The 26,621-nt window shown below is 34.4% G+C and overlaps 1 protein-coding gene across 1 annotated transcript in view; it reads left to right on the forward strand.

The window, feature by feature from the left end:
• Nucleotides 1-26,621, forward strand: part of PPP2R5A (protein phosphatase 2 regulatory subunit B'alpha) — a 63,403-nt gene that overhangs the window by 14,011 nt on the left and 22,771 nt on the right. The window contains exons 2-3 of the mRNA XM_025429866.3: nucleotides 14,323-14,519; nucleotides 17,256-17,357. Of these exons, the coding sequence (XP_025285651.1) occupies nucleotides 14,323-14,519; nucleotides 17,256-17,357 (299 nt within the window). The remainder of the gene's footprint in view (nucleotides 1-14,322; nucleotides 14,520-17,255; nucleotides 17,358-26,621) is intronic.

Below are 26,621 nucleotides of genomic sequence, written 5' to 3' on the forward strand. Positions count from 1 at the left end.
TCTAGGAGTATTGCCAAAAAAAGCTACATGTCCTATATTCTGTGCCAGTTTCTTAAATTAGAATCTTGGATTGCATCTTCAGCGTGTCACTGTAGTGGTATTGCTGGGTTGCTATGATACGATGCTTGTTCTAGAATTTGTAGCATGAATCCTATATGAGCTCCTACTTTAGATTTCAAAAATATGAGCAGCAGTAATTGGAAATATGACATGTTTTTCCTTTAAGGAAAATTATACCTATAAAACTTATTTCTGTTACAAATTATACTTGATCCTTTATTCTTAGATCTAAAATAGAGAATTAACAATGAACAACTTGAAATAATTTGGTTATCCTTTAGTTTTACCACATTGGCTTTTATGAAAATGGGCAAGAAAAAGAAAGGTTTTATGATAATGAGCATATTAAAATCCCATTGTTCTTCTCCTTGATATCTGAGGTCTTAAGAGAAATGAATATAAACTAGATTTTCTGGTAACATGAATTTGAGACCATACCAGCAAAACTACATTACAAAGGAAAACTCCAAGTTATCTTACTTTATGGAACTTATTTTTTTATTCAGTGAACTATTCTTAAAACTAACCTTATGTAGCCCTATTGATAAAATATTCTTTCTCATTTTATGTGGTGGTTTTTGTGTTTCATGTACATATTTCATATAAATTAACATAGGTGGCATAAAGACAAAACAGGGGTATCCTAGGAATGTGTGGTGCATACATTTTTGGTAGAATGAAGTTTTTATTATTATTGGTTAGTAGCATTTGACCTTTAAACCACAACTGATCTTTAAACTTTTACCTCCTTTTAATGCTTTAAACTTTTAATATTTTGCATATTTGATATGAAAGTATTTTAGAGACCAGGACTGAAACAAAAATTTTTAACAGCTTTATTGAGATATAATTCACACACTGTACTATTTCCACACTTAAAGTATACAAATCAGTGGCTTTTAGTATATGTACAGATATGTACAACCATCACTACAGTCAATTTTAGAACATTTTAATCTCAGAAATGCCATACCATTTAACTGTTACTCATCTCATCCATCTCCTGGCCTAAGCAACCAACTAATCTACTTCCTGTCTCTATAGATTTCCCTGGCTGGGCATTTTACATGAATGGAATCATACATAGTCTTTTGTAAATCTTTTATACCAAAGGCTTCTTTTCACCTAACATATTTTCAAGGTTTGTCCGTGTCGTAGATGTTTCAGTACTTTGTTCCTTTTATGGCTAAGTAAGAATCCATTGTATGGCTTTAGCACCACATTTTGTTCATTCATCAGTTGATGGACATTTGGGTTTCCACCTTTTGGTTATTATGAATAATGTTGCTATAAACATTTGTATACAAGTTTTTGTATGGGCATGTGTTTTAATATCTCTTGAGTATATACCTAGGAATAGAATTGCTGGGTCAAATGTAATTTTGTGGGTTTTTTCCCCCCATACATTTATTTATTCATTTGAGAGAGAGGGAGAGAGAATGAATAGGGGGGAGGGGTAGACTTAAACCTAGCTCTATATATTTTAATAATCTTATCAACCTTCATGCTATTTATATTAAATTTAGGGAGCTTGTTGCAGGACTCGATCCCAGAACCCAGGGATCGTAAACTGAGCCAAAGGCAGAAGCTTAACAACTGAGCCACCCAGTTGCCCCTGTTTTGCATGTAGGTAGTCAGATGTCGTAGCACCATTTGTTAAAAAGACTGTGCTTTCCCCCATTAAATGGTCTTGATGCCTTGTTGAAATCACTTGGCATATGGTTTGTATCTGGGCTTTCAATTCTATTCCATTGATCTATATTTTATTGTTTTGTCAGTACCACACTATCTTGATTACTATGCTTTGTAGTACATTTTGAAATGAGTCTTCCTACTTTGTTCTTTTTCAAGATTGTTTTGGCTATTCTGGATCATTTGCAATTGTAAAAGTTAAGTTACTGATTTGAGATCTTTGTTCTTCTATAGGCATTTACAGCTATAAATTTCCTTCTAAACTGCTTTAGCTACATCCCATTTGTTTTGGTATATTATATCTTCATTTTCGTATTTTTGGATTTTCCTTTGCTATCTTCTTTGATGCACTAGTTATTTAGGAATGTGTATGGTTTGATTTCTACAGATTTGTAACTGTCCCAAGTTGTTTTCTGTTACTGGTTTATAATTTCATTTATAATGGTCTGAGGACATCCTTTGATATTACTATTTATATGTTTTTAAATTTGAGGTTGGTTTTATGACCTGGCATATGATCTGTCCTGAGACTTTATGTGCACTTGAGAACATATATTCTGCTGTTGTTGGGTGGGGTATTCTATAGTAAATATAAATTCTATAGTGTTCTATAGAAGTCTGTTAGGTCTGGTTGGGTTTATAGTGTTAAGTATTTCCTTGATCTTCTGTCTAGTTGTTCTATTATTAAAAGTTAAATATTGAGGTCTCTTCAACTGTCATTGTTGAATTAGCCATTTCTTTCTTCACTTCTGTTTTAGCTTAATGTATTTTGAAACTGTTAGTAGGTGAACATATTTTTATAATTATCACATCTTATTCATGGATTAACCCTTTTATCATAAAATGATTCTCTATCTCTAATATACTTTTTTTGTTTTAAAATCTGTGTATCGGGACACATGGGTGACTCAGTGGTTGAGCATTTTCCTTTGGCTCAGGGCATGATCCTGGGGTCCTGGGATTGAGTTCTGCATCGGGCTCCTCACAGGGAGCTTGCTTCTCCCTCTGTGTCTCTCCTTCTCTCTGTGTGTCTCTCATGAATAAATAAAATCTTTAAAATCCATTTATCTAATATCAATATATCTATCACTCCAGCTTTCTTGTGTTTGTTTGCATGATGTATCACTTTCTATCTTTTTACTTTCTGTATGTGTCTTTGAATCTATGGTTTATATTTTGGAGACAGCATATAGTTAGATCTTATTTATTCATCTGAAATCTCTGCCTTTTGATTGGGTTATTTAATCCATTTATATTTAATGTTATTTGTTGATATAGCTGGATTTATGCCTGAAATTTTACTTTTTCCTATGTCTCATGTCTTTTTTGTGCCATATTCTTTCTTTACTGCTTTCTTTAGTATTAAGTAAATATTTTTCAAAGCAGCACTTAAATTTGTTTAATGATTTTTTTTTACCGTATCTATTTTAATTCATTTTTAATTGAACTCACATTGTTCTTGGGCTTACCGTATATATATTAGTAGAATCATCTTTGGATTTATACTAGCTTAGTTCCAGTGAGATCTAAAAACATCACTTCTATGTTCCTCTATTTCCTTTTCCCCTTTATAATACATTATTGTTATTCAGTTACATTTATTGATGTTATAAACCCCAATAGTACATTTTTGTAATTATTACTTCACCATCAGTAGTTATTTCTTTAACCCAGTACATGTTTGCTCCCACCGACTCCTTTGTGCTGTTATTGGCAAATGTATTACACTTCTGTATGGTAATGACTTAAGATGTGTGTGTATATATGTATATATATATATATATATATATATATATTGCTTTATACAGTGTTTTTTTAATCGGTTAAGAGAAATAAGAAAATAAATGCAAAAAAAAAGAAAATAAAATAAACGCACTAATACTGCTTTTTATAATTATATGATTAACTTTATTGGAGCTCTTTGTGTGTGTGTGTGTGTGTGTGTGTATTTGATTACTTTCTATGGTCACTTGCTTTTAGCCTGATGGAATTCCTTTAGTGTTTCTTGTAAGGCAGATTAGGTAGCCAGTCAATTTTTGTTTATTTGGGAATGTTTCTATTTCACCTTAATTTTTGAAGATAACTTTGCTGGATATAGGATTTTTGGGGTGACAGGTTTTTTTTGTTTTGTTATGGGCTTTTTTATTTGTTTTTGAGCAGTCTGAATATGTTTCTTTGTTTTCTAGCCTCTACTGTTTCTGCTGAGAGTCAGTTGTTAATCTTAGCCCTTGTGACTAGTTGTTTTTTTTTTCCTACTTTCATGATTTTCTCTTTGTCTTTGACTTTCACCACTTTTATTTCAGTGTATCTGTGAATCAATCTACTTGTATTTTTCCTTCTTAGAGTTTGTGGAGCTTCCTGGGTACATAGGTTAGCATTATTCAGTAAATTTGGGGAGTTATTGGTCATTATTTCTTTTTCTTTTTTTTTTTCCTGCTCCTTTCTCTCTTTTGGTATTCCTGTTATGTGCATGTAGTATACTTTATGGTGTTCCCCAGATCTCTGAAGTTCTGTTCGTTTTTATTCACCTTTTTTCCTCTAATGAGATTTCATAATTTCTATTTATCTTCAAACTTACCTAATTCTTTCTTCTGCCATTTCACATCTACTGTTGAGTCCTTCTAGTGAGTTTTTCATTTTGTTAATGTATTTTTTAATGCAGAGTTTTCATTTGCTCTTTCTCTCCCTCTCTTTTGTAAATTCTGTTTCTTTATTGATATTCTCTATTTGATGTGACGTTATCACATCTTTCCTTCATTATGGTTATTTTTAGTTCTTTGGATATATATAACAACTTAAGTCATTTTCTATTAGTCCAACATCTGGTTGCTCTCACAGGCAGTTTCTCTTGCCTCTGTTTTGTTTTGTTTTGTTTTTTTCTTTTTCTTTGTACATGGGACATAGTTTTCTGTTTCTTTGTGTATCTTGTAATCTTTTTTGTTGTATACTGAACATTTTAGATAATGTATTTATTGTATTACAGTACATTACTGCAATACAGTACTGGGTACCAGTTCCAGCCCTCAGAGGTGGTGTGATTTGTTTATGTGTTTAGTGACTGGTCTAATGTTGTGCTTCAGAGAGATACAGCTTTAGATATGCCAGTAGGCACCCTGAGATAACAGTACTTTGAACGGGGCTCTATTTATGTTTTCCTAACTACACCAAGTTTAAATTTCAATGACTTTCATCTTGCTTAATTGTTTTCAACAATGTTCTGGGGCATAAATTGTTTTACTATTTTTTTCTGACTAATCCAGTTAAATTCAGACTCCTCTGAAGGAATAAGAGTTCCTGAGGTCAATGTCTAATATTTGTTCTGACACCAGGATGGCTCCTCCAAGCTGTTTCCCTGGTGTTCTCTTGCAAACTAGCTGGTTAAAACCTATTTCCTCATTGAATCTTCCCATTGCCTTTTGCCACTACCTCCACTGTTTTTGAGAACACCCCTAACTTTGAGCTTTTCTGTGCTCTGTTACAAAAATGTCAGTTCTTCATGAGAGACACCTAACTCTGGGAAATGAACAAGGGGTGGTGGAAAGGGAGGCAAAGGGGCGGTTGGGGTGACTGGGTGATGGGCACTGAGAGGGGGGCACTTGACTGGATGAGCACTGGGTGTTATGCTATGTGTTGGCAAATTGAACTCCAATAAAAAAATATACAAAAAAAAAAAGTAAGTTCTTTTGGGAAGAGACATAACAGCTGTTTTATGGCTTGCTTCTCCCTCCAGGCAAAATTTCTGAGTTAGGACTCTAGAGTTGGCTGGGGAAAGGGACAATGGTATATTTCTCTCTGAGTGATAACCCACTTCAGGAGCTGAACAGGAGGTGGAGAGGGAGCAATAGCCTCAGATCTTTTTGGCTTGCCTCTTCCAGCATGGAACCCCACCACCTTATAGGCCAGGACTAAGATAATGGCAGCACCAGTATTCTCAGTGGTGCTGCTCCAAAGGTAGAGGCTTTGTTCCATGAGTTGGGCAAGAGAAGGGAGCCCCTCTTCTCAACTGCACTGGCTCAGAACATAGTCTCAGTAATAGATAGTTGAGGGCAAAGTGAGAAATGCCAGTGTGATGCTTCTCACTTGAAGAAAGCTGTCTGACAAGGAGCTGATAGTGAAGGGATTCTTGTGTTCTTGGCTGCACCCCTCCATAGTGAAGTATCTGTCTAGCTAAGTTCAGAGGAGAGAGACAGGTAGCTGTCTTTGTTCAAATACCACACATGCTTGTTGTTCTTAACAAATTTGCATAAGTATTCTTGGATAGATGTTTCCTCCTTTGCTCTTTGACTTAGGACCATTTCCAGAGGCTTTCAAAGTATGTTTTAAGAATAATTTTCATTTGTTTCAGTGGGCAGTGTTTCAGTTCTGTGGAGGTTTTTACCTCGTCTTGTTAGAAGTTAGAACTTCCTGTGGACTAAAATTTTAGCTTCTCTTGTAGTAATAATTAGTACCTTGTTCTTACCTAGGAATTTATAGCTTTCAAGTATGTAATCATGCCAACAAATTTGAAAAAGGAATTGGGAAAAATAACTTGAAATAAAGAGCTTTCTGAAACTGACACAAAAAGAAGCAAACATCTGAGTTAAGTCTTATAGCCGTTTAATTGAATCCTAATTAAGAACCCTGACAAGGACATTACAAGAAAATAAAATTACAGACCAATATCCCTTATGAACTTAGATGCAAAGATGTTATACAGAACATTAATAAATTAAATTTAGCAACATATAAATAGGATGATACATCATGATCATATAATATTCATGACAGAATCCAAGGTTGATTTTATATTAAAGATGACTTGCTGGGGTACCTGAGTGGCTCAGTTTATTAAACTTCTGACTCTTGGTTTTGGTTCAGGTCATGATCTTGGGGCTCTGCACATAGCATGGAGTCTGCTTGGGATCCTCTCTCTTTGCCCCTTCCCTCATCCCCACATGTGTGCATATGCTCTCTCTCATTCACCTGCTATTAAAAAAAATTTTTTTAAAGACTTGCTGTGTAAGCAGATTTAAAAAGTGTCATCACTTAAATGTAAACAGAAAAATAGAAATTTCTTCTGTATGGTACCTTTCTCTCTAGTACTTTAATATGTAAATTCTAGGCACCATATTAACCCGGATCTCCACTTACTGCCTATTTAGCTCAGTAAGGCTGCTTGCTATTTTGAGGCTTCTCGCTGTGGTACAGTCTGGAAAGTGTTAACAGAGAGCTGGTATGATTGTGGGCCTCACTCTGTTTCCCTTCTTTCCGGTATCACAGTCCCATATTGCCTCTTTGCCACTGTCTGAAAGCAGTTATTTTACATATTTTGTCCGGTTTTTAGTAGTTTACAGTGGGAACATTAGTCTGCTCGAAGCAGAAGAGTTTCCCACACTTTGTCATTCGTATGCAATGGGTATGAAATGATGTATAGCATTTCATACATAAATTTATAAATATCGTTTTTACATTTTTCTGTTTCCTGTGTGATTGAATGTCTTCATATCTGTTGGTCATTTATGTTTCATGTACCTTTTTCTGTAGATTTGTCCCTTTTTTTGTTTACAGATATTCTTTTGTGCATTTTGGATGCCAGTCCAGAGTTGGTTTTAAAATGAGATGTTTTGTAGTTTTCCTATTCACATTTGGTCTTTTAGCTCTCTGGAGGAAATTAATTTTTATAAATGGTGTGAAGGAGGGATCTATTTTTTTCCTTATGAATAGCCAGTGGTCCTAACATAACTTTTTAAATTAAAATTTACTACTGACTTTTTTTAAAAAAGCCAACTCTATTTATTATATATTAACCTTTTGTTTATGTACACTAGACTGTCCCATGGTACCTTATTTTTTCTTCTCCAGTCTTTTTGTCTCTTTCTGCCCCAAATCATGTAGTTTTAATTACTATAGATTGTTAAGATTAGTCTTCCCTTCTTCATCTTAGAAATCATCTTGGCACTTCTTGGCTCTTCATTTTTCCTGATGAATTTTAAGAGCAATTCTTCAAGTTCCGACAAAACACCCTGCTAATGGCAGCATCATGTTGCAGTCTAAATTGCATTCCCTGTATATTCATTGGGGAAGACATTGAGTCTTTTCATTCACGACTAATGGTATATCTTTGTTATTTACATCTTTTATATATTTCATAAAAATTTTGTAACTTTCGGGATGCCTGGGTGGCTCAGCGGTTGAGCATCTATCTGCCTTCAGCTCAGGGCATGATCCTAGAGTGCTGGGATTGAGTTCTGCATTGGGCTTCCTGCAGGGATGCTGCTTCTCCCTCTCCCTCTGTCTTTGCCTCTCTCTGTGTGTCTCTCATTAATAAATAAAATCTTAAAAAAATTTTTTTTAACTTTCTTAAGAGTCTTTCTTGTTTTTTGTTAGACTTCTTAAATTCCTTACCCTGGAACTCAGTCACCGTATTGTGAGGAAGCTCCAGCCACATGGAGAGGCCACATGTGGGGTTTCTGGCACTAGCCCCAGGTAGACCTTCAGTCAAAAGCTTGAATTAACTATCAGACATATGAGTGGTTTAGCCTTCACAGGATTCTACCTCTTAGCTTTCTAGTTTTCTAGCTGAGGCCTGAGACATCATAGAGCAGAGATAAGTTGTCCTTGCTGTGTTCTGTTTGAATCTCTGACCCAAAGAAACTGGTAATAAGCCACTAAATTTGAGATAATTTTTACTAAGCAATAGAAAATTAAAATACCAAACATCATTCTGATTATGTTTTGGCTTCTTTAGGTCTGCCTAAGGAACACATAATATAATATTCTAATATTGTACACGGGGGAATGATTTCTTATCCTAAATTAATAAATTGGCATTTATTACTGTGTCATGAATTTGGTTAATTTATATTTGTACTGTGTATGATAAAAAGAAACCATGTATCTGAGTATATAAGACAGAGAAATAGGCTCAGACATTAACTTAAAGCTATCTTGGTAGTCTTCCTAAATAGTTTCATAAATTGACACCAAAGAATATAGTGTAAAACTTCCTTACCACATTTTCCTAAAGATTCTAAATCTTCAAAATTTTTTTTTACAAAGTTTGCTAGTATTAGATGAGTTATTGTAATCATCCAAACAATATACTCAACCACATAGGTATTATTTTTCTCAAACAGTCTGCTCTATGAACCTTGAGGTCTTGTATAACTTACCCTGGTTCTTTTTAGGAAGAACCAGTCTCGAAAGTTATAGGCCTTACTTTTATGACCTAGATTTGGAAGTCGCATACTTCATTCTGCAATACCGAGTCTGTTCTTTAGAAGCAAGTCTCACTAAGTCCAGCCCACATTCATAGGAGAAATAAATTCCACCTTTTGAAGAGAAGAGTGTCAAATAATTTGTGGACAAAATTTAAAACTAGTATACTTGCTGAGCATGAAATTAGAACAAAGGAAATTTTATAAAGAATGGTATTAGGCTAAAATATCCTAGTTCTCTCATAGCAGGGGATATTATCGTGTTTAAACATCGTTAATTGTTCTGGTAGATTTGAAATCCTTTGGCTAAAGTTTTTTCTTATTGGTTAGTGTATAGGTGGGCACTATCTTTATTCGCTTCTGAAGAGGTTGAAGAATAATGATGAGAGAGTGCATTCCAACTGGTTCATGTAAATCAGGAAATTTCAAGTGTCAGTATAAATGGAACATGGGGAGTAATGGGAAATGAACTTGGAAAGGTGGTGCCTTTCAGTTTCTCCTTTTCTCTTTCACCTTCAACTTTAGTCATCTTTACGTTACATTTTTAAGGTTGGTAACATTTTCTACACTATAATTTTCTCTAAATTGTAATTCTAAAAGTCAAAAGTCAGTGAGCATGACTTATGTTGTGTGACTACATAGGCTTCAGAGCCATATAATGTAATTACAGGGATCCCTCGGTGGCGCAGTGGTTTGGCGCCTGCCTTTGGCCCAGGGCGCGATCCTGGAGACCCGGGATCGAATCCCATGTCGGGCTCCCGGTGCATGGAGCCTGCTTCTTCCTCTGCCTGTGTCTCTGCCTCTCTCTCTCTCTGTGACTATCATAAATAAATAAATAAAAATTTAAAAAAAATGTAATTACATTTCCTTATATAGTTGTTTTTTTTTTTTTTTTTTAGTATTTCCTGGAGTTTCCTTTTTTTTTTTTTTTCCTGGAGTTTCTAATTGTGTTTTTCTTGTACTTTTGACATACTCTCAAGTTTTTCTTCCATGTAATAAGATATCCTATTGATTGATCCTCTAGTAGGCATCACATGGGGCTTATTTCCTCTTGTTCTAAATGGCTTAGTTGCTCTCTAGGACTTTATTGCTTTTCTAGATTGATTCCCCTATTCCTAGATTCCATTTCTTTCTCTTTTTCCTTTATTGTTGCATCATGCCCTTAGGTAATTTCCTAAGAAAGGTGAGGGTGTCAATTTTTCCAAGTATTTGCATGTCTGAAAATATCCTTATTGAATCATTATACTTAATTGATAGTTGGCTAGTTATATAGTTCTAGACTAGGATTCAAATTTGAATGCTATAGCTCCATTATCTTCTGGCATCACTCTTGCTGATAAGAAATCTAATGGATATTCTGCCTCTGGTTCTTTTGTGGTTAATTTTTTTTTTAATCTGAAAGCTTTTAGTCTTTTCTCCTGGGCATCTGAAATTTCAAAGTAATATGCTAAATTAACCCATTGCTTGGAATAATTTTTTCCTGATTGAGTAATCAGGAAATCTTTCATGTTTCAAGGCCATCCTTGACTATCTGGTGATCCTTTATTTTCTGTTAATATTAGTGAACAACAAAAAAAGTCACTTTATAAGTTGGATGGGTTTACTGACTACCTGCTTTTGCTTCGAGCAATTGGTCAGGGGACTAACTAGTAAAAGCTATTTTTCTCTGGGACAGTTGAGTTTCTTTAGGAAGGCCCACCACCACCAGCACCCCCTTTTTTAAATTTTATTTTTTTGCCTAAAGCATGAATGCTTGACTGTTTTTTAGACTGAGATGGTAGATTGTTCAGTACATACGGATTTTTTTTAAAGATTTTATTTCTTTATTCATGAGAGACACAGAGGCAGAAACATAGGCAGAGGGAGAAGCAGGCTCCCTGTGGGCGCCTGATGTGGGACTCAATCCCAGGACCCCGGGATCATGACCTGAGCCAAAGACAGACGCTCAACCACTGAGCCACCCAAGTGCCCCCATACAGATTTCTGTAATCTCCTATTTTCAGTTTATGTTTTAATCTCATCCTGTATTTTACCAGGCAGTTTCTAATTTATTGTGTTTAGGTTTTTTCACTTAGCAGTTCTTATTGTACTTTGAGTTTTCCCAAAATTTGTTGAAGTTTTTTGCCTAAAGGCCTATTCTTCTATTCTCTTTGTTATTGTGGGGTTACACACACACACACACACACACACACACACATCTGCATTCCTTTTTTGTTTGTTTAGTCTTATTTCAGAGTGAAGGGGAAGAAGTAAACAAATTTGTCATTTTTAACATGCATTGTGAATCTCTAGTTAAGTATTTAGAATATAGCTATTGGAGCAATTGATACTTTTTCAAAGACTATAGTCATATATTTGTTCTTGCATGCTAAGTGATTTGAATCCCATTTTCATTACAGATCTGTTTTGTGATCATGGGCGTGCCTTACATATTGTAAAGTAGTGGCTTTCAAACCTCGGGCTCCCGGTGCATGGAGCCTGCTTCTCCCTCTGCCTATGTCTCTGCCTCTCTCTCTCTCTGTGACTATCATAAATAAATAAAAAAAAAATTAAAAAAAAAAAAGAATAAAAAAAAAACACGTTTTATAAACACTGTACTCATATACATGCAACACATTGTTTTTTTTTTTTAAGATTTATTTATTTGAGAGACAGTGAAGAGTGTACAAGTGAGAGTGGGGGGATAGACAGTGAGAGAAAATCTTCAAGCAGACTCCCCACTGCCCATGATCCCAAGGACGGGGTGGGCTTGATTTCAAGGACCCAATGAGATCTTGATCTGAGCTGAAACCAAGAGTCAAACTTTTAACTGACTGAGCCACTTAGGTGCCCTGCAGCACATTGATATACATTTTAAAATTCTGGTCATGACCCACTAAAATATCTACTCTCCACCTATGAGTTACAATTCACACCTTGGGAAATAGTTCTCTGGAGCAGTATTTCTGTCTTTTTTAAAAATATTTTATTTATTTATGAAAGAGAGAGAGAACATGAGCACAAATGAGGGGAAACAGATGGAGAAGCAGACTCCCCATGAGTGGGGGCCTGACATGGGGTTGGATTCTAGGACCCTGGGATCATGACCTGAGCCAAAGGCAGAGGCTTAACCTGAGCCACCTAGGCATATGACCTGAGGCAAAGGCAGAGGCTTAACCTGAGCCACCTAGGCATACCAGAACAGTATTTCTTAAAATGTGAGCCAGATACATATTCACATTGCATTTTTTTTTTTTTAATGCTTAGAGATAAGTACAGGATTTTTGTGAGTTGCTGTTTTTTTTGTTGTTGTTTGTTTTTAAGATTTATTTTAGACTGAGTGAGTATGCGGGAGCATGTGACTGTTGGAGGGGCAGAGGGAGAGGGAGGGAAAGCATCTTAAGCAGACTCCTCCCACAGGCTCTGTCTCACAACCCTGAGCTCATGACTTAGGCTGAACCTAAGAGTTGGATGCTCAACCGACTGCACTACCAGGTACCCCAGGGCTTTTGTATTTTAAAAGTTGTGTTAATAATTCTTCAAAGATGAAATGTTTCACTTTCCTAAAGTTGTCTTGATTCTCCTTCTGCCTAAGACCATGCAGTTTTACAGTAGTGAGAATTTTTTTAGTGGTATCAAATTTCAGTCTTTATAAATACATAAAGGTATTACTAACTGAGAAAACTCGTGGGTATTTCCTCTACAGTATGAGTTGAGAAGGAGTCTCATAGCTTAAATAATCACTCCTTTTCTAGTGTATAACACATACCAAATCTAATAAGTTTAACATAATTTGGGAAGCTTAAAAAAAGCAGAGGTATTCGTCTTATATTTTTTAAACTAAGTATCAGTATTAAGTAGACATCTCTGTGATTTTTAAAAATTTAATCTCAGTAGTCAAGAAACTTAGAAATTGAGCTAATTGAAGGTCCTTGTTTACAGATGTGAAAGTTCAGGATTGAAGTTTTGTTATTTTTCAAATGTTGGAAACAAAAGGATTTAATATATTTGTTAGAATCAAATCAATATAATGTCCCCATATTTTTGTTAAAAGTAGAAGGTAAAATAATAAGCATTTACTGAGTGTGTATTATGTGCTAGGCACTGTGGTAGATATGAGGTGATTGGGAGGAGGAGGAAGAGGCAAAAATAAAGATCACACTTGTTTCCTATCTTTAGTGGTCTCGTAGTCTAGGTGTATTATACATGTAAAACATAATTGCCATATAGCACAATAAATACTATGGTAGAGGTACTCACCTAAGATACATTTGGGTAAAAGTGGATTAACCAATTAACTTTAGTTGTTTTAGAGTTTCTGAGGAGGGTGTTTCTGCTGAAACTTAATAAATGGGGAGAGTTCCCAGGATGGGAATGTGGGAAAAGGGCATTCCAGGCAGAGGAAACTAAAATCTTCACAAGTTGCAGGGAATATGGTTTAACCAAAGTGAGGGTACATGGCTGAGAAGTGTTGAGAGATGATTGTTGACAGTAGACTGCTGAATTTTATATGCAATCCTGAGGAGTTTGAACTTCAATTTGTAATTTTTGGAAGATCATCGAGAAGTGCTGAATATGATCAGAATGATTCTCCTTTTAGCAAGAGCATAGCTTTTGAGATCGTTTAGAAGATAAATCAGGTGTTGTAGTAGTTAATGGGACCAGGCAAGAGGAGCAGTTAGGATATCACTATTGTATTTTAGATGATGGATGATGAGGATATTAAAATGACAGTGGGAATGACAAGAAAAGGATAGATTCCAGATATGTTAAAGAAACAGAAGGGATCCCTGGGTGGCTGAGTGGTTTAGCCGCCTGCCTTTGGCCCGGGGTGTGATCCCTGGAGTCAACAGGATCGAGTCCCACGTCAGGCTCCCTGCATGGAGCCTGCTTCTCCCTCTGCCTGTGTCTCTGCTTCTCTCTGTGTGTCTCTCATGAATAAAAAAATAAAATCTTAAAAAAAAAAAAATTGGGATGCCTGGTGGCTCAGCGGTTGAGCATCTGCCTTCAGCTCAGGGCGTGATCCCAGTGTCCCGGGATCAAGGTCCACATCGGGCTCCCTTGTGAGAGCCTGCTTCTCCCTCTACCTCTGTCTCTGTCTCTGTGTTTTTCATGAATAAGTAAATAAATCTTAAAAAAAAACAAAAAAAAACAGATTCAGTAACACTTAATGATATATTAGGGGTAGTGAGAGAGGAGGAAAAGTCATTGTTTCCTGGTTTCTGGCATGAATGATGAAATTAGATGGGTTAATTTTTCAGTGGGTTTTTTTTTTCCTCACTAGATTTTTGAGAGAAGCTTTATGTGTATGAATAGCATCTATAAAATTAATAACCATATTAAAGGTAATCTCTGAATAGGTAATTTCTAAGGTTTTCTTTATTTTTATTTATAGATGCCACTTCCAATGAACAACAAGAGCTTTTCTGTCAGAAGTTGCAGCAGTGTTGTATACTGTTTGATTTCATGGACTCTGTTTCAGACTTGAAGAGCAAAGAAATTAAAAGAGCAACACTGAATGAACTGGTTGAGTATGTTTCAACTAATCGTGGTGTAATTGTTGAATCAGCGTATTCTGATATAGTAAAAATGGTAAGATTTATATAAATTCAAGTAAGATCTAAGGTGTGATTAAAAATTATTGAGACTGATATTTAATAAATGTGTAATAATCAGTATACTCAAACTGGTTTTAAAATAGTCCATTTGGAAAATTATCCATTCATTCCAGTGAGGCTGTTCTTGCTTCTATTAGATTGAAAATTCAGTAGCCACAGTGGCTGGTGGCCGCCATATTGTATAATGCAGATGTAGAGTTTAAGAGAAAGATGTAGGCTTAAGATTATACAGACTGATAGATAATTATCAGGGTGGAATTGTTACCAAGAAGAATGCCTAAAGTGGGAAGAGAATAAAAAACTATGGGACTCTACGCTTCAGCAGTTGGGTAAAGGAGTCAGGTCTGAAAATTATATTAATTTACAATACTTTAGTATATTTATAGAGTCTATTACACTTAAATTTTAATAAAAACTCAGGACCCTTAAAAAGTTAAATAATATAAATAAGTGTATCAAATCTCTGTGAAAAGAAATTACTGCTAACTTTATTAAACTAAGGTTAAGATACTGTTCATTAATAATTCAACTTATTCTTCATCAAACAGAAATTTGTTTAGGATTTGGGATTTTTGTATGTTGGTGCATAGTAACAAAATACAAAAAATTTAGTTGGAGTAATTAGAGAGTCACTGAGTACATAATTGAAGCTTAAATGTTACCCGAGTATAGAAGGTTATAGCAAGTATAATTTGTAGTTATCTTCATTTCCTTCCCCTTGCCCAATATATGTTCTGGGGGAAGAACAAAACAAAAATTTAATGTAGTTAAATTTGACCCTATTATGCTAGTTGAGTTTTCTTTCATCACACTGTACTAGAAAATTTTTGTTTTTTGTTTTTGTAAAATGAAAATAAAAGTCTTAAAGAATATTTAAGAGATTAGCTGTACAGGGAACATTGATCAAAATAAAATTGGCTTCTTAAAACTCTCAGACAGTAAAAAGGGACTCTTTGAAAACAGAAATATTGAATACTGACAAACTTATTTTGTGTTTTGTTTTGTGTTTATCATTAAAATATGTTCAGGAGAAAGCAGTATTTATGTTCAGGAGAAAGCAGTATTTCCATTTTACTGATTTCATATGGTTTGTATTCAGGAATTTTGAAAATCCTGGAAAGGTACTTTATTTTTTATCTCTGTAAAGGTACTACTGACTTGGGGGGTGGGGGGGGCACCTGACTGGCTCAGTGGATAGAGCATGCAACTCTTGATTTTGGAATTGTGAGTTCAAGCCCCATGTTTTGTGTAGAGATTACTTAAAGTTATTGACTTGGATATTGAAAATACTTAAATATTTGCATATTGAAAATACTCAATTTGAGTCAAATTATTTTGTAATTTGCTATATAATAATAAACCCTGGGATTTAATTTCTTTCCCCAAGAAAAAAGGTGTGTATGTTTTGTCTTTTTTTTTTTTTTTTTTTTTTAAACTTCTGGTTATGGAATTTCTGGATAAGCATGAAGCCAACTTACCCTGTTGGCCCTGTAAAACTTTTATATATATTTGTTATATATAGTTACTTCTGGTTTTGGCTACAAGGTTAATTTTATTCTTTTACTACCAATAATAAGTATGATCTCAAAGGCAAAGTTTGCCCTCTTATGGGATATTTTTACTTTTCAGATTTTATCTGTGACTTTCTGCCATTCTTTGTGAAATCGATACCCATCAAACTATTTATTGGTTCTGCCTTCATATACTGGCTTTGAGTTCTAGCAATCAAATTCTAGGTTATTACTTTCCAAGTCTTATGGTTATAGTAATTGTTAACAGTTCTTTGGCTGACTCTAGATGCCACTTCATAAGAATAGTTGGCAATTCGCTTGCCCCACCAAACACGTCTTGTCTCATCCTTTATTCCTCAAGTAGTTTATCTCAGGTGACAACTCCTTAATGGTTTGGCCTTAAATGTTTACTAAACCATGTGGTCTCTCAGTCTGTTCATCATTCTTCAAAGAATTGTGAGTTGGCACCACAGTCTAATAGAGAAAAAAGATGCGAAGTTTACCTTGGTGCCTGGACAGTGCGAACGAAGAAATTATAAATACTATATTTCATTGAATCTGAAGTGAAGAATCTCAGTCTCACGTCATGATTTCAGAGAGATTTTTTTTTAAAGGCTCAGAGTAGATGAAATACATTAGATTACATCACCAGTGGGGTATTATAAATTACGTCTGTAATAGCAGTGAAGGTATTCTGGCCTCCCCACCCTTTTCCTTAGTGTGGTGTGTATGTATATAAATGGAGGTCTTTTATCACACTCTTCTGGATTGTAAGGTAAATAAATGGCTGGGTTAGAATATGGAGGGAATTGCAGAAAGATGAAAAGGACCAAGTTAGAGATAGGTAGAGTTAGGAACTTTATGCTTTCCCCCCCATAATTCCCTCCCCTCCTTTTTAATTTTTTCCCATTAAGCAAAACTTGGAAAGAATGACTTGTAATTTAAGGAAGCGGAATCTAGAGGTAATCTGTATGTAATCTTTGGTAGTTTGGCATCTGAAGAAGTCATAATTGTGAGATGGAGAAAAGAGAAACAAATACCTGCCTTCTTCACATATTGATGAGGTTTATAGGTTTTGAACTAGGTATATTGTCACAACTTAACTTTTTCCTTAAAGTTATCTTTAAAATATTTTGTTTATGTCGTTTAATTTAATTGTACAACAAAGAATATAAATCTAAATTTCTTTTTCTTTACAGATCAGCGCTAATATCTTCCGTACTCTTCCTCCAAGTGATAATCCAGATTTTGATCCAGAAGAGGATGAACCCACGCTTGAGGCCTCTTGGCCTCACATACAAGTATGAAACATACTATATATTGACAATTTTGCATTTATGATATTCTGCTGAAATCATGGTAGTTCTCTTTCAGATATGAATATGAATATTTTTTAAAAAGATTCATTTATTTATTCATGAGAGACAGAGAGAGAGAGGCAGAGACACAGAAAGATGGAGAAGCAGGCTCCTCACTCGATCCCCCGACCCGGGATCACGCCCTGAGCCTAAGGCAGATACTCAACCACTGAGCTACCCAAGCATCCTGATCTGAGTGTCTATTTAAAAATATTTGACTTTTAGTACGTTTTCTTATCATTATTTTCTTTTCCCCAAAACTTTTTCAGTTTCTTTAATTTACCATTTAAACCATTTTAAAATGTACTATTCATTGGTACTAAGAATGTTCACAAAACTGTGCAACCATCACCACTATCTAATTCTAGAATTTTTTTCATCACCCCAAGTGGAAACCCCCTTCACAGCAGTCACTTCCCATTCCCCTTTCTCTACAGTTCCTGACAACTACCTATCTACTTTTTTGTCTCTGTGGATTTGCCTGTTCTGAATTTTAATATAAATGAAATCATATAATATGTGGCCTTTTTTGTCTGGGTTTTTTATTTAGCATAGTATTTACAAGGTTCATCAGTGTTGTTGCATGTGTCCATACCTCATTCTTTTTAATGGCTGTATATTTCTTTTTCTGGATATACTATGTTTTGTTTATCCATTAATCAGTTGATGGATGTTTTGACTTATTATAATGAGAGCTATTATGAACATTGATGTACCAGTTTTTGTTTTAATGTTTCCCATAAATTTTTGATAAGTTCCCTTTTTTTTTTCATTCACCTCAGATATTTTCTAATTTTCCTGTGATTCCTTCTTTGTTATTTAGGAGAATGTGTTTAATTTCTACATATCTGTGACTGCCACATTTCTTTCTGTTACTTATTTCTATTTCATTGTAGTTAGAGAATATACTTTGAAAGTTTTCAATCCTTAAATTTATTGAGGCTTGTATTAGGGCCTCACATACAGTATATTATGGAGAAAGTTTTGTGTGTACTTGAGAAGAAAAGAATGTTATTCTGTTGTTGGGTAGAGTGTTAGAAATAGAAATAACACATTTCTAATAATAGAAATAGAAATCTGTTAAGTCTAATTGGTTATTGACTAACGTTATTCAAGTCTTCCATTTCCTTGTTCTTTTATTTACTTCTATCCACTATTGAAAGTGAGTTGTTGAAGTTTTCAACTATTGTTGTTGAATTGTATTTCTCTCCAGTTCTGTCAGGTTTTGCTTTATGTATTTTGGGGCCCTGTTATTAGCTGCTTATGTTTATAATTATTATATCTTACTTATGGATGGATGGTCCTTATCATTATAACTCTAAAAGGTTTCATAAGTTTATTTTGTCTGATATTAGTATAGGTACTCCACCTCTCTTTTAGTTACTGTTTGCATGATATATCTTTTCTGTTATTTTACTTTTATAATCTGATTTTTTTAATCTAAATTGTCTTGTAAAAGTTGGATCATGTTTTTATAATCAGTTTTGACAGTCTCTGTCTTTTGATTGGAGTGTTTTATCCATTTACATTTAAGGTATTTACAGATAAGGTAGGATTTACATCTGCCATTTTGCTATTTTCTATAAGTTGTATGCCTTTTTGTTTCTCTAGTCTCCATTACTGCTTTTTGTATTAAATAGATATTTTCAAAAAAAAAAATAGATATTTTCTAGGGTACCATTTTAACTCCTTTGTATCATTAACTGTGTTTTTTATTTTCTTAGTAATTACCCTGGGGATTACTGTTAGCATCTTAAAACAATCTAGTTTGGTTGAATACTAACTTAATTTCAGTAGCATGCAAAGTTTTGGTTCAATATACCTCCATTCCCTTCCTTACCTCCTCTTAGTGGTTATTCATGATATTGTTGTCATACAAATTAGATCTTCTTTTTTTAAGATTTATTTATTTATTAGAGCATGTGCACGAGCACAAAAAGGTAGGGAGAGGGAGAAGCACACTTCCCACTGAGTGGGGAGCTCAACACAGGACTCAATCTCACAACTCCAAGATCATGACCTGAGCCGAAACCAAGAGTCCGATGCTTAACTGACTGAGCCATGCAGGTGCCCCACAGATTAGATCTTTATACATGCCCATCAATGTAATTATTCCTTTATGTGCTTGTCTTATAGAGCAGTAGAATAAATGTGTTATGAATAAATACATTTATACTGTCTTTTATATTTATATATGTATAGTTGACCCTTGAACAACTTAAGTTTAAACTGCATGGGTCTACTTACATGCAGATTTTATTTGCTAAATACTGTACTGTAAATGTATTATTTCTTCCTTATGATTGTAAAAAAATTTTTAATTTCAGTATAGTTAATATACAGTGTTAATGCTAGTTTCAGGTGTGCAGTGTAGTGATTGAACAATTCTGTGCATTTACTCAGTGCTCACTGTGATAAATTTACTCTTAATCCCCTTCATCTGTTTCATCCATTCCCCTCACTTATCCTCCCTTTGGCAACCATCAGTTTGTTTTCTATAATTATAGGGTCTGTTTTTTGGTTTGTCTCTTTTTTTTTCTTTGTTCTATTGTTTTGCTTCCTAAATTCCACATATGAGTGAAGTTATATGGTATTTGTCTCTCTCACTGACTTATTTCACTTAGCATCATACTCTATAGATCTGTCCATGTTGTTGCAAATGGCAAGATTTTGTTCTTTTTTATGGCTTAGTAATATTCTGTTGTGTACACACATATATCACATCTTTATCCATATTCATTTATCAGTGGACACTTGAGCTACTTCCATAATTTGGCTGTTGTAACTAATGCTACAATAAACATAGGGGTGCTACATCTTTTTGAATTAGCGTTTTTGTATTTTTTGGATAAATATCCAGTAGTGCAATTACTGGATTGTAGAGTAGTTCTATTCTTAATTTTTTGAGGAAGCTCCATACTGTTTTCCACAGTGGCTGCACTAGTTTGCATTCCTCCTTATGATATTTTTAACATTTTTTACTCTAGCTTACTTTTTTTTAACAATACAGTATATAATATTTATAACACATAAGATACGTGTTAATTGATCTGTTACCAGTAAGACTTGCCCTCAACAATAGACTATTATTAGTTAAACTTTGGAGGAGTCAAGAGTTACACGTGGGTTTTTGACTGAATGAGGAGGGGTCAGTTCCTTTAACCCTTCCATTATTTAAGGTTCAATTGTATGTTCTTTATTTCTTCTTGTGGATATCCTTTTATTTCTTCATAAAGGAATCCCTTTAGTATTTCTGGTAGAGCAGGTCTGTTAGTGAATTCTCTCAGTGTTTGTTTATCTGGGAATGTCTTAATTTCCCGTTCATTTTTGAAGGACAGTTTTGCTGGATATAGAATTCTTGGTTAACTGTACTTGTCCTTCAGCACTTAGATTATGTTATCCACAGGTCTTTTGGTGTCCATGGTTTTCTGATGGTAAGTCAGTTGTTATCTTATTTAGGACCTCATGTATACAATGCTATTTTTTTCTTGCTGCCTTGAACATTTTCTTTGTTTTTAATTTCTGTCAATTGGATTGTAATGTGTGTAGATGTGGATCCCTTTGACTTTATTCTGCTTGGAGTTCATTTAGCTCCAATAAGAGTTCATTGTGTAAATTAATAGTTTCATCAAATTTGAGTTGGTTTTAGCTATTATTTCTTCAGATATTTTTTCTTCCTCTTTCTCTTCTCTGAGACTTCCATCATATATATGTTGCATGACTGATGGTGTCTCTCAGGTCTCTGAAACTCTGTTCCTTTTTGGTTCATTCTTTTTCCTTTCTGGCCCTCAAACTGGATAATCTCTTTTTTAAAAAAGATTTTATTTTTTTATTTGAGAGAAAATGAGAGAACAGAACAGAAGAGAAGTGGTAGAAGGAGATGGAGAAGCAGGCTCCTCACTGAGCAGGGAACTCAATGCAGGGCTCAGTCCCACGACTCAAATCAGGACCTGAGCTGAAAGCAAACACTTACTGGACTGAGCCACCCACGGACCCCTGGATAATCTCTATTGATCTACCCTCACATTCACTTATTCTTTCTTAAGCCAACTCATACTGTTTTGGATTGTTTTTGTGGGTCAGCAAGTTCACTGGAGTCCTTAGTCTGCCATTCAGAAGTCTTTCTCTGAAGCACGTCTCTTTAGTTGAGACTGATGGAAGGATAGTCTTTCTGACCTAAATGCCATTGTGTGACAGTTCACACCTCAGACATAATTGGAAAATTGGTAATAAAAACCTATTATGTAGGTTTTTAATGGCAATTCTGCCATTAAACCTTCCCTGTTTCTATCTAGCTCTAACTGCTTCATCCAAACATCCCCTCAAATATGTGGCTTTAACATAATGTCATCTAGGGTTCACTCAGTAGAATCACATTAGCACTACCTCAGTTGATACTTTAGTAACTAGAGCTCTTTAGATAGGATTCAGGGTAGATCATCTTACAGTACTTACAAACTGTTACAAAGATTCCATTATAGCCATAAAATATTATACTATACACACATCTGTATAGTGTTTCTTTTGCACATGTTTTTATATAAACTAGCCTGTGGTCATGGATTTTTGGTTGTTTGTTCCCTAGTTGTCTAGTTAAAATATTCTGAGAATATTCAAATGATACTTTTTATTTTTAAGCAGGGCTCTGTGGGAGAAAGTAAAAGTTCAAAGGACTCTTGCCTTAATGCTTCAAATAAATTTTATACTGAAAAAATAATATTAATGACCTGAAATCTGGGATCCCTGGGTGGCTCAGCGGTTTGGCACCTGCCTTCGGCCCAGGGTGTAATCCTGGAGTCCCGGGATCGAGTCCCACATTGGGCTCCCTCCATGGGGCCTGCTTCTCCCTCTGCCTGTGTCTCTGCCTCTCTCTCTGTGTGTGTCTCTCTCATGAATAAATAAATTAAAAAATGACCTGAAATCTGCAGGCAAGCACAATGATGTTTATCTAGAGAATTTTTTTTTAAAGATTTTATTTATTTATTCATGAGAGACACACAGAGAGAGAGAGAGAGAGAGAGGCAGAGACACAGGCAGAGGGGCAAGCAGGCTCCATGCAGGGAGCCCAATGTGGGACTCGATCCCGGGACTCCAGGATTACACCCTGGGCCAAAGGCAGGTGCCAAACCGCTGAGCCACCCAGGGATCCCCATATCTAGAGAATTTAATTAATATGTCTACGTATGACCAATAGTACTCATTTATAAGACAAGCTAATTATATTATAGCAATACCAATAACTATTGAGCACTTACATGTTTCAGAGATAGTGACAACTGCTTTATATACACCATCTCATTTAATCCTTCTGGTTACACAATTTTGTTCATATTTTAGGGTAGGGGGATGGGGTAATTGGGGCAGTAAGGGAGAGCACTTTTTATAATGAACACTGAGTGTTATATGCAACTGATGAATCATTAATTTCTACTCCTGAAACACTATATGTTAACTAAATTAAATTTAAATAAAAATTTTTAAATATTGTTCACATTTTCTAGATAAGCTTATATGAAGCTAAAAGAGATCAAGAAGAAAAAAAAAAGGATCAAGAATCCTGGCCAAGATTATAAAAGTAATAAGTGGCAGAATTAGGCTTACCACTCAAGTATTACTCCTGAGTACTTGCTCTTAATTTTTAAAAGCTTTAGTACCTCTTCTAAATATACTTTGTGGCCCTAAAATAATACAGACCAATTCTTAGTGAGGCTTATTAATTCATACATTTTTAGCTTCATTTTAACACCATTGTAACACCATTGTAGATTAGATCTTCCAAATAATTCAACTAGCCATACTTTTTCTTTTTTAGCCCTCATAGGTGAGTTTTTAAAGGTGTTACTATATAGGTACAGATGTACTTTGGTTAAATGGAACAAAAATTTATGTACTATAATAATTCTAACAAGTAAGAGAATTATTATCATTACAAAGCATGGTGAAATGGAAATGATCCTTGGCTAAGCTGCTTAACTTCTCTTTATCCTCCTTTATAAAACTGGAATAAAATAGGATTGGATTGTATAAGGATTGAATGGGATAATATATGCATAGAACCTAGTACAGTTTTTAAGACTATACTGTTTTCCCTTGTTTTCTTAAAAGATAAGTACTTTTGGCATGTGGGTAGAAGTATATTTTTGTTCTTATTGTTATCTTTATGCTGATACCTTTATATGATACCTTTGATTCTTACAGCTAATTTATTAGTTCCCTAAAATGAACAATACTGAAATTCTCACCCCCACTTCCTACTTCCCTAGCATCTAATGTAAAGTAATAACCCATTTACTCTCACAGTAAATACCTTTATAGACATTCAAAGTTTCTACTTTCCTTTTTTTTTTTTAATATATTTATTTGACAGAGAACACAGCAGGGGGAGGGGCAGAGGGAGAAGCAGGCTCCCCACTGAGCAGGGAGCCTGACATGGGGCTTGATCCCAGGACCCTGGGATCATGACCCGAGCTGAAGGCAGACACTTAACCAACTGAGCCACACAGGCACCCCTCAAAGTTTCTACTTTCCATACACTCTTCTCCATCCCCTTCCTCAACTTTATATTTTTATTATTGTATAATACTTACATGGTTAGAATGTGTAATTGTATACTACTGTCACCTTTATGCCCTTTGCTTGTTACTAGTTCTACAGGTAATATATTTAATTTTACTGCCAATCCTTATATCAAAGTTCCTCTAATCATTTCTTGGTAATTTGGAGCTCATTCTTTTTTTTTTTTTTTTTTTTTTTTTTAAGTTCTCATTTATTGAAGTAATCTCTACACCCATTGTGGGGCTCAAACTTGCAACCACAAGATCAAGACTAACATGCTCTTCCAGCTGAGCCAAGGAGGTGCCCCTGGAGCTCATTCTTTATTAGAATGACTCATGGGAATATTATTCCTTGAGTTTTTGCATGTACAACAGCAGTTTGTGTGTAGCTTTAATTTTTAAACATCAACTTGATTTGATATGAAATCTTTGATTCATTTTAAATATTATTCCATTGTCTTGATTTCAGTCTGATTTTCTTTCCCTTATATAACAACGTGGGTTAAAAAAAAAAAAAAAAAAAAAAGACGTGGGTTTCTTGTTTGGATCCCTAAAGGATGTTTTTCCTTTAATGGCCAAGTGCTTTACTGGTTCCACATAAGTGTTGATTTTTCTAGATAAATTTTCTTAGTTGAATCGTTACTCTTTCCTTACAAAAGTCCACTTTTATTTCTGAAAAGTTTTCTTCAGTATTAGTTTTTAGTATTTCTTTTGCTGTACTGCTTTGTTTTTCTTCTTTGGGAATGCTAGCTATTCATATGTTGGCTCTTCTTTGGCTCTCTGTTTCTCTTAAAATCTTAATATTTAATCTCTTTTTTTATTGTGTTGGATTGTTTTTCATCTTTCTTATTTCTATTCCCTTTTTCCTTTTCTCTAGTTAGTTGTAAGGCAGCCTGACAGTGAGTATTAGAGACAGGCAAGAGGAAGGGAATGAGTATTAGTCAACCAGCGATGCCTGCCACAGGCTACAATCATTGGAGGGAAGAGTCTGTTTTGAGTAAAATGAAAAATAATATATTTTTAATGACAATAGGTTGGATAATCAGCAACACCAGCTATTTTCTATATAGTTCCTGGGAGGTAGAGAGGAACCCTGATTTACATTTGGGTGCTAGCTGTTCACTTCCAATTACAGTGTTGATTTTTATTTTGCCAGAACTTATATTTTTAGTGGTCATTCCATTTTATTTTAAAAAACAAGAAAAAATTTTTATTCTGCACTCTTGGGGATGCTTTAAGTAATTGTATTGTTCATTCATTTATTTATTTTATCTAACATATATATCTAAAGTAGAAGAGGAATCCTAGGATTAGCAAAAGCTAATAAAAATTTTAAGATTTATCAGCATGTTAGAGCTTATAGAACTAGAAAATCTGAAGTGGAAAAATTTTTAATAGTGTATACCAGTTCATGTGAAATTTGAGACCATAGTTGATATAAAACTAATTATATATTTAATAATACAAAGGTTTTAGAGGTATGAAATTCTCCTAAGCTGGTAAGTTAATGTCTTTTTTTTTTTTTTTTAAATCACAGGTAGTTGGATAATCTGAAAAAGTTTCCTCAGTCTTTGAATTTCTAAAAATAGTATCTCCGTTAAGATATTTTTATATGCTCATGGAAATTAACAGTGAAAATTCAGCCAAACAAACATATTGTTTGGCCTCATTGGAAATTTCATTAAAATTCCCTGAAAATAGCAGTGGGTGCTATTTTTAACATTTTAGGTGGGTGGTGAGTTGCTATCAAGTATGATTTTTAAAAAATGAGTCTTCTCCCAAGACAGAATACACAGAGACATACAAGAAATTTTCATACCTCCGTGATCCCCTGATGAAAAAACTCTGTCCTAGGTATATATGTTTATAGTTTAAAATCTTTCTAGTAACTAAAACTTGGTATACAGTTTTTAAATTTGGTAATTAAATGGTCTAGGTACATCAGAAACTACTAAATGCTGAGTGAGCTGATTTATAGGATCAGTCAAGAATATTGTTGCCACATTATTATTTAAATTATTGTTTTTTAGGGTGGAGTATATTAAAGCTGCTTTGGTAAATGAGATTGTAGACAGTTGTAGCATTGAGGAAATTTGCTCAATGAAAGTTTTTCTGTTGTTAACATACTTTGTATCAACTCACTTGAAATTTTTTGTTCTGTGTTAGAAGTTTACATTTGCATTTAGCTTATCAGAAACTCGATTTTAGAAATCGATTTGATAGGATGAAAAATAAACATTAAATTAATGGGGGAAAAATCACAAGTAATTTCAAAACCTTTCAAAATTTTGTTTCTTCAACCCTGTTCATGAATTTCCTAAAAATGTGCTAATTTTTTTCCACACCGTAATGGAAATACTATAAACAATGGAAAAATGGAATAAATGAAATAAAGAAACAAAGAAAAAAGGGACAGAAGAAAAACTGTTTTAGTAGTGGGTAACTAGTCATATTTTTTAATTTATAAAATATTACTATATGGTGATTATTAACAGTTACAAATTATTTTTGTTTTCTTTCCTAAGTATTATTGCTTTGTTTTTATTGAGGATAAGCAAGATTATAATTCTCTGTATGCTGACTTTTAGGTAATTAGGGAGGCTTGGCTGCTGTATTAGCCTAGAATATAGGCAGATTATGTAGTAGTTTAATT

This window comes from Canis lupus, chromosome 7 (assembly GCF_003254725.2).
Source record: "Canis lupus dingo isolate Sandy chromosome 7, ASM325472v2, whole genome shotgun sequence".
Classification (NCBI taxonomy): Eukaryota; Metazoa; Chordata; class Mammalia; order Carnivora; family Canidae; genus Canis; species Canis lupus.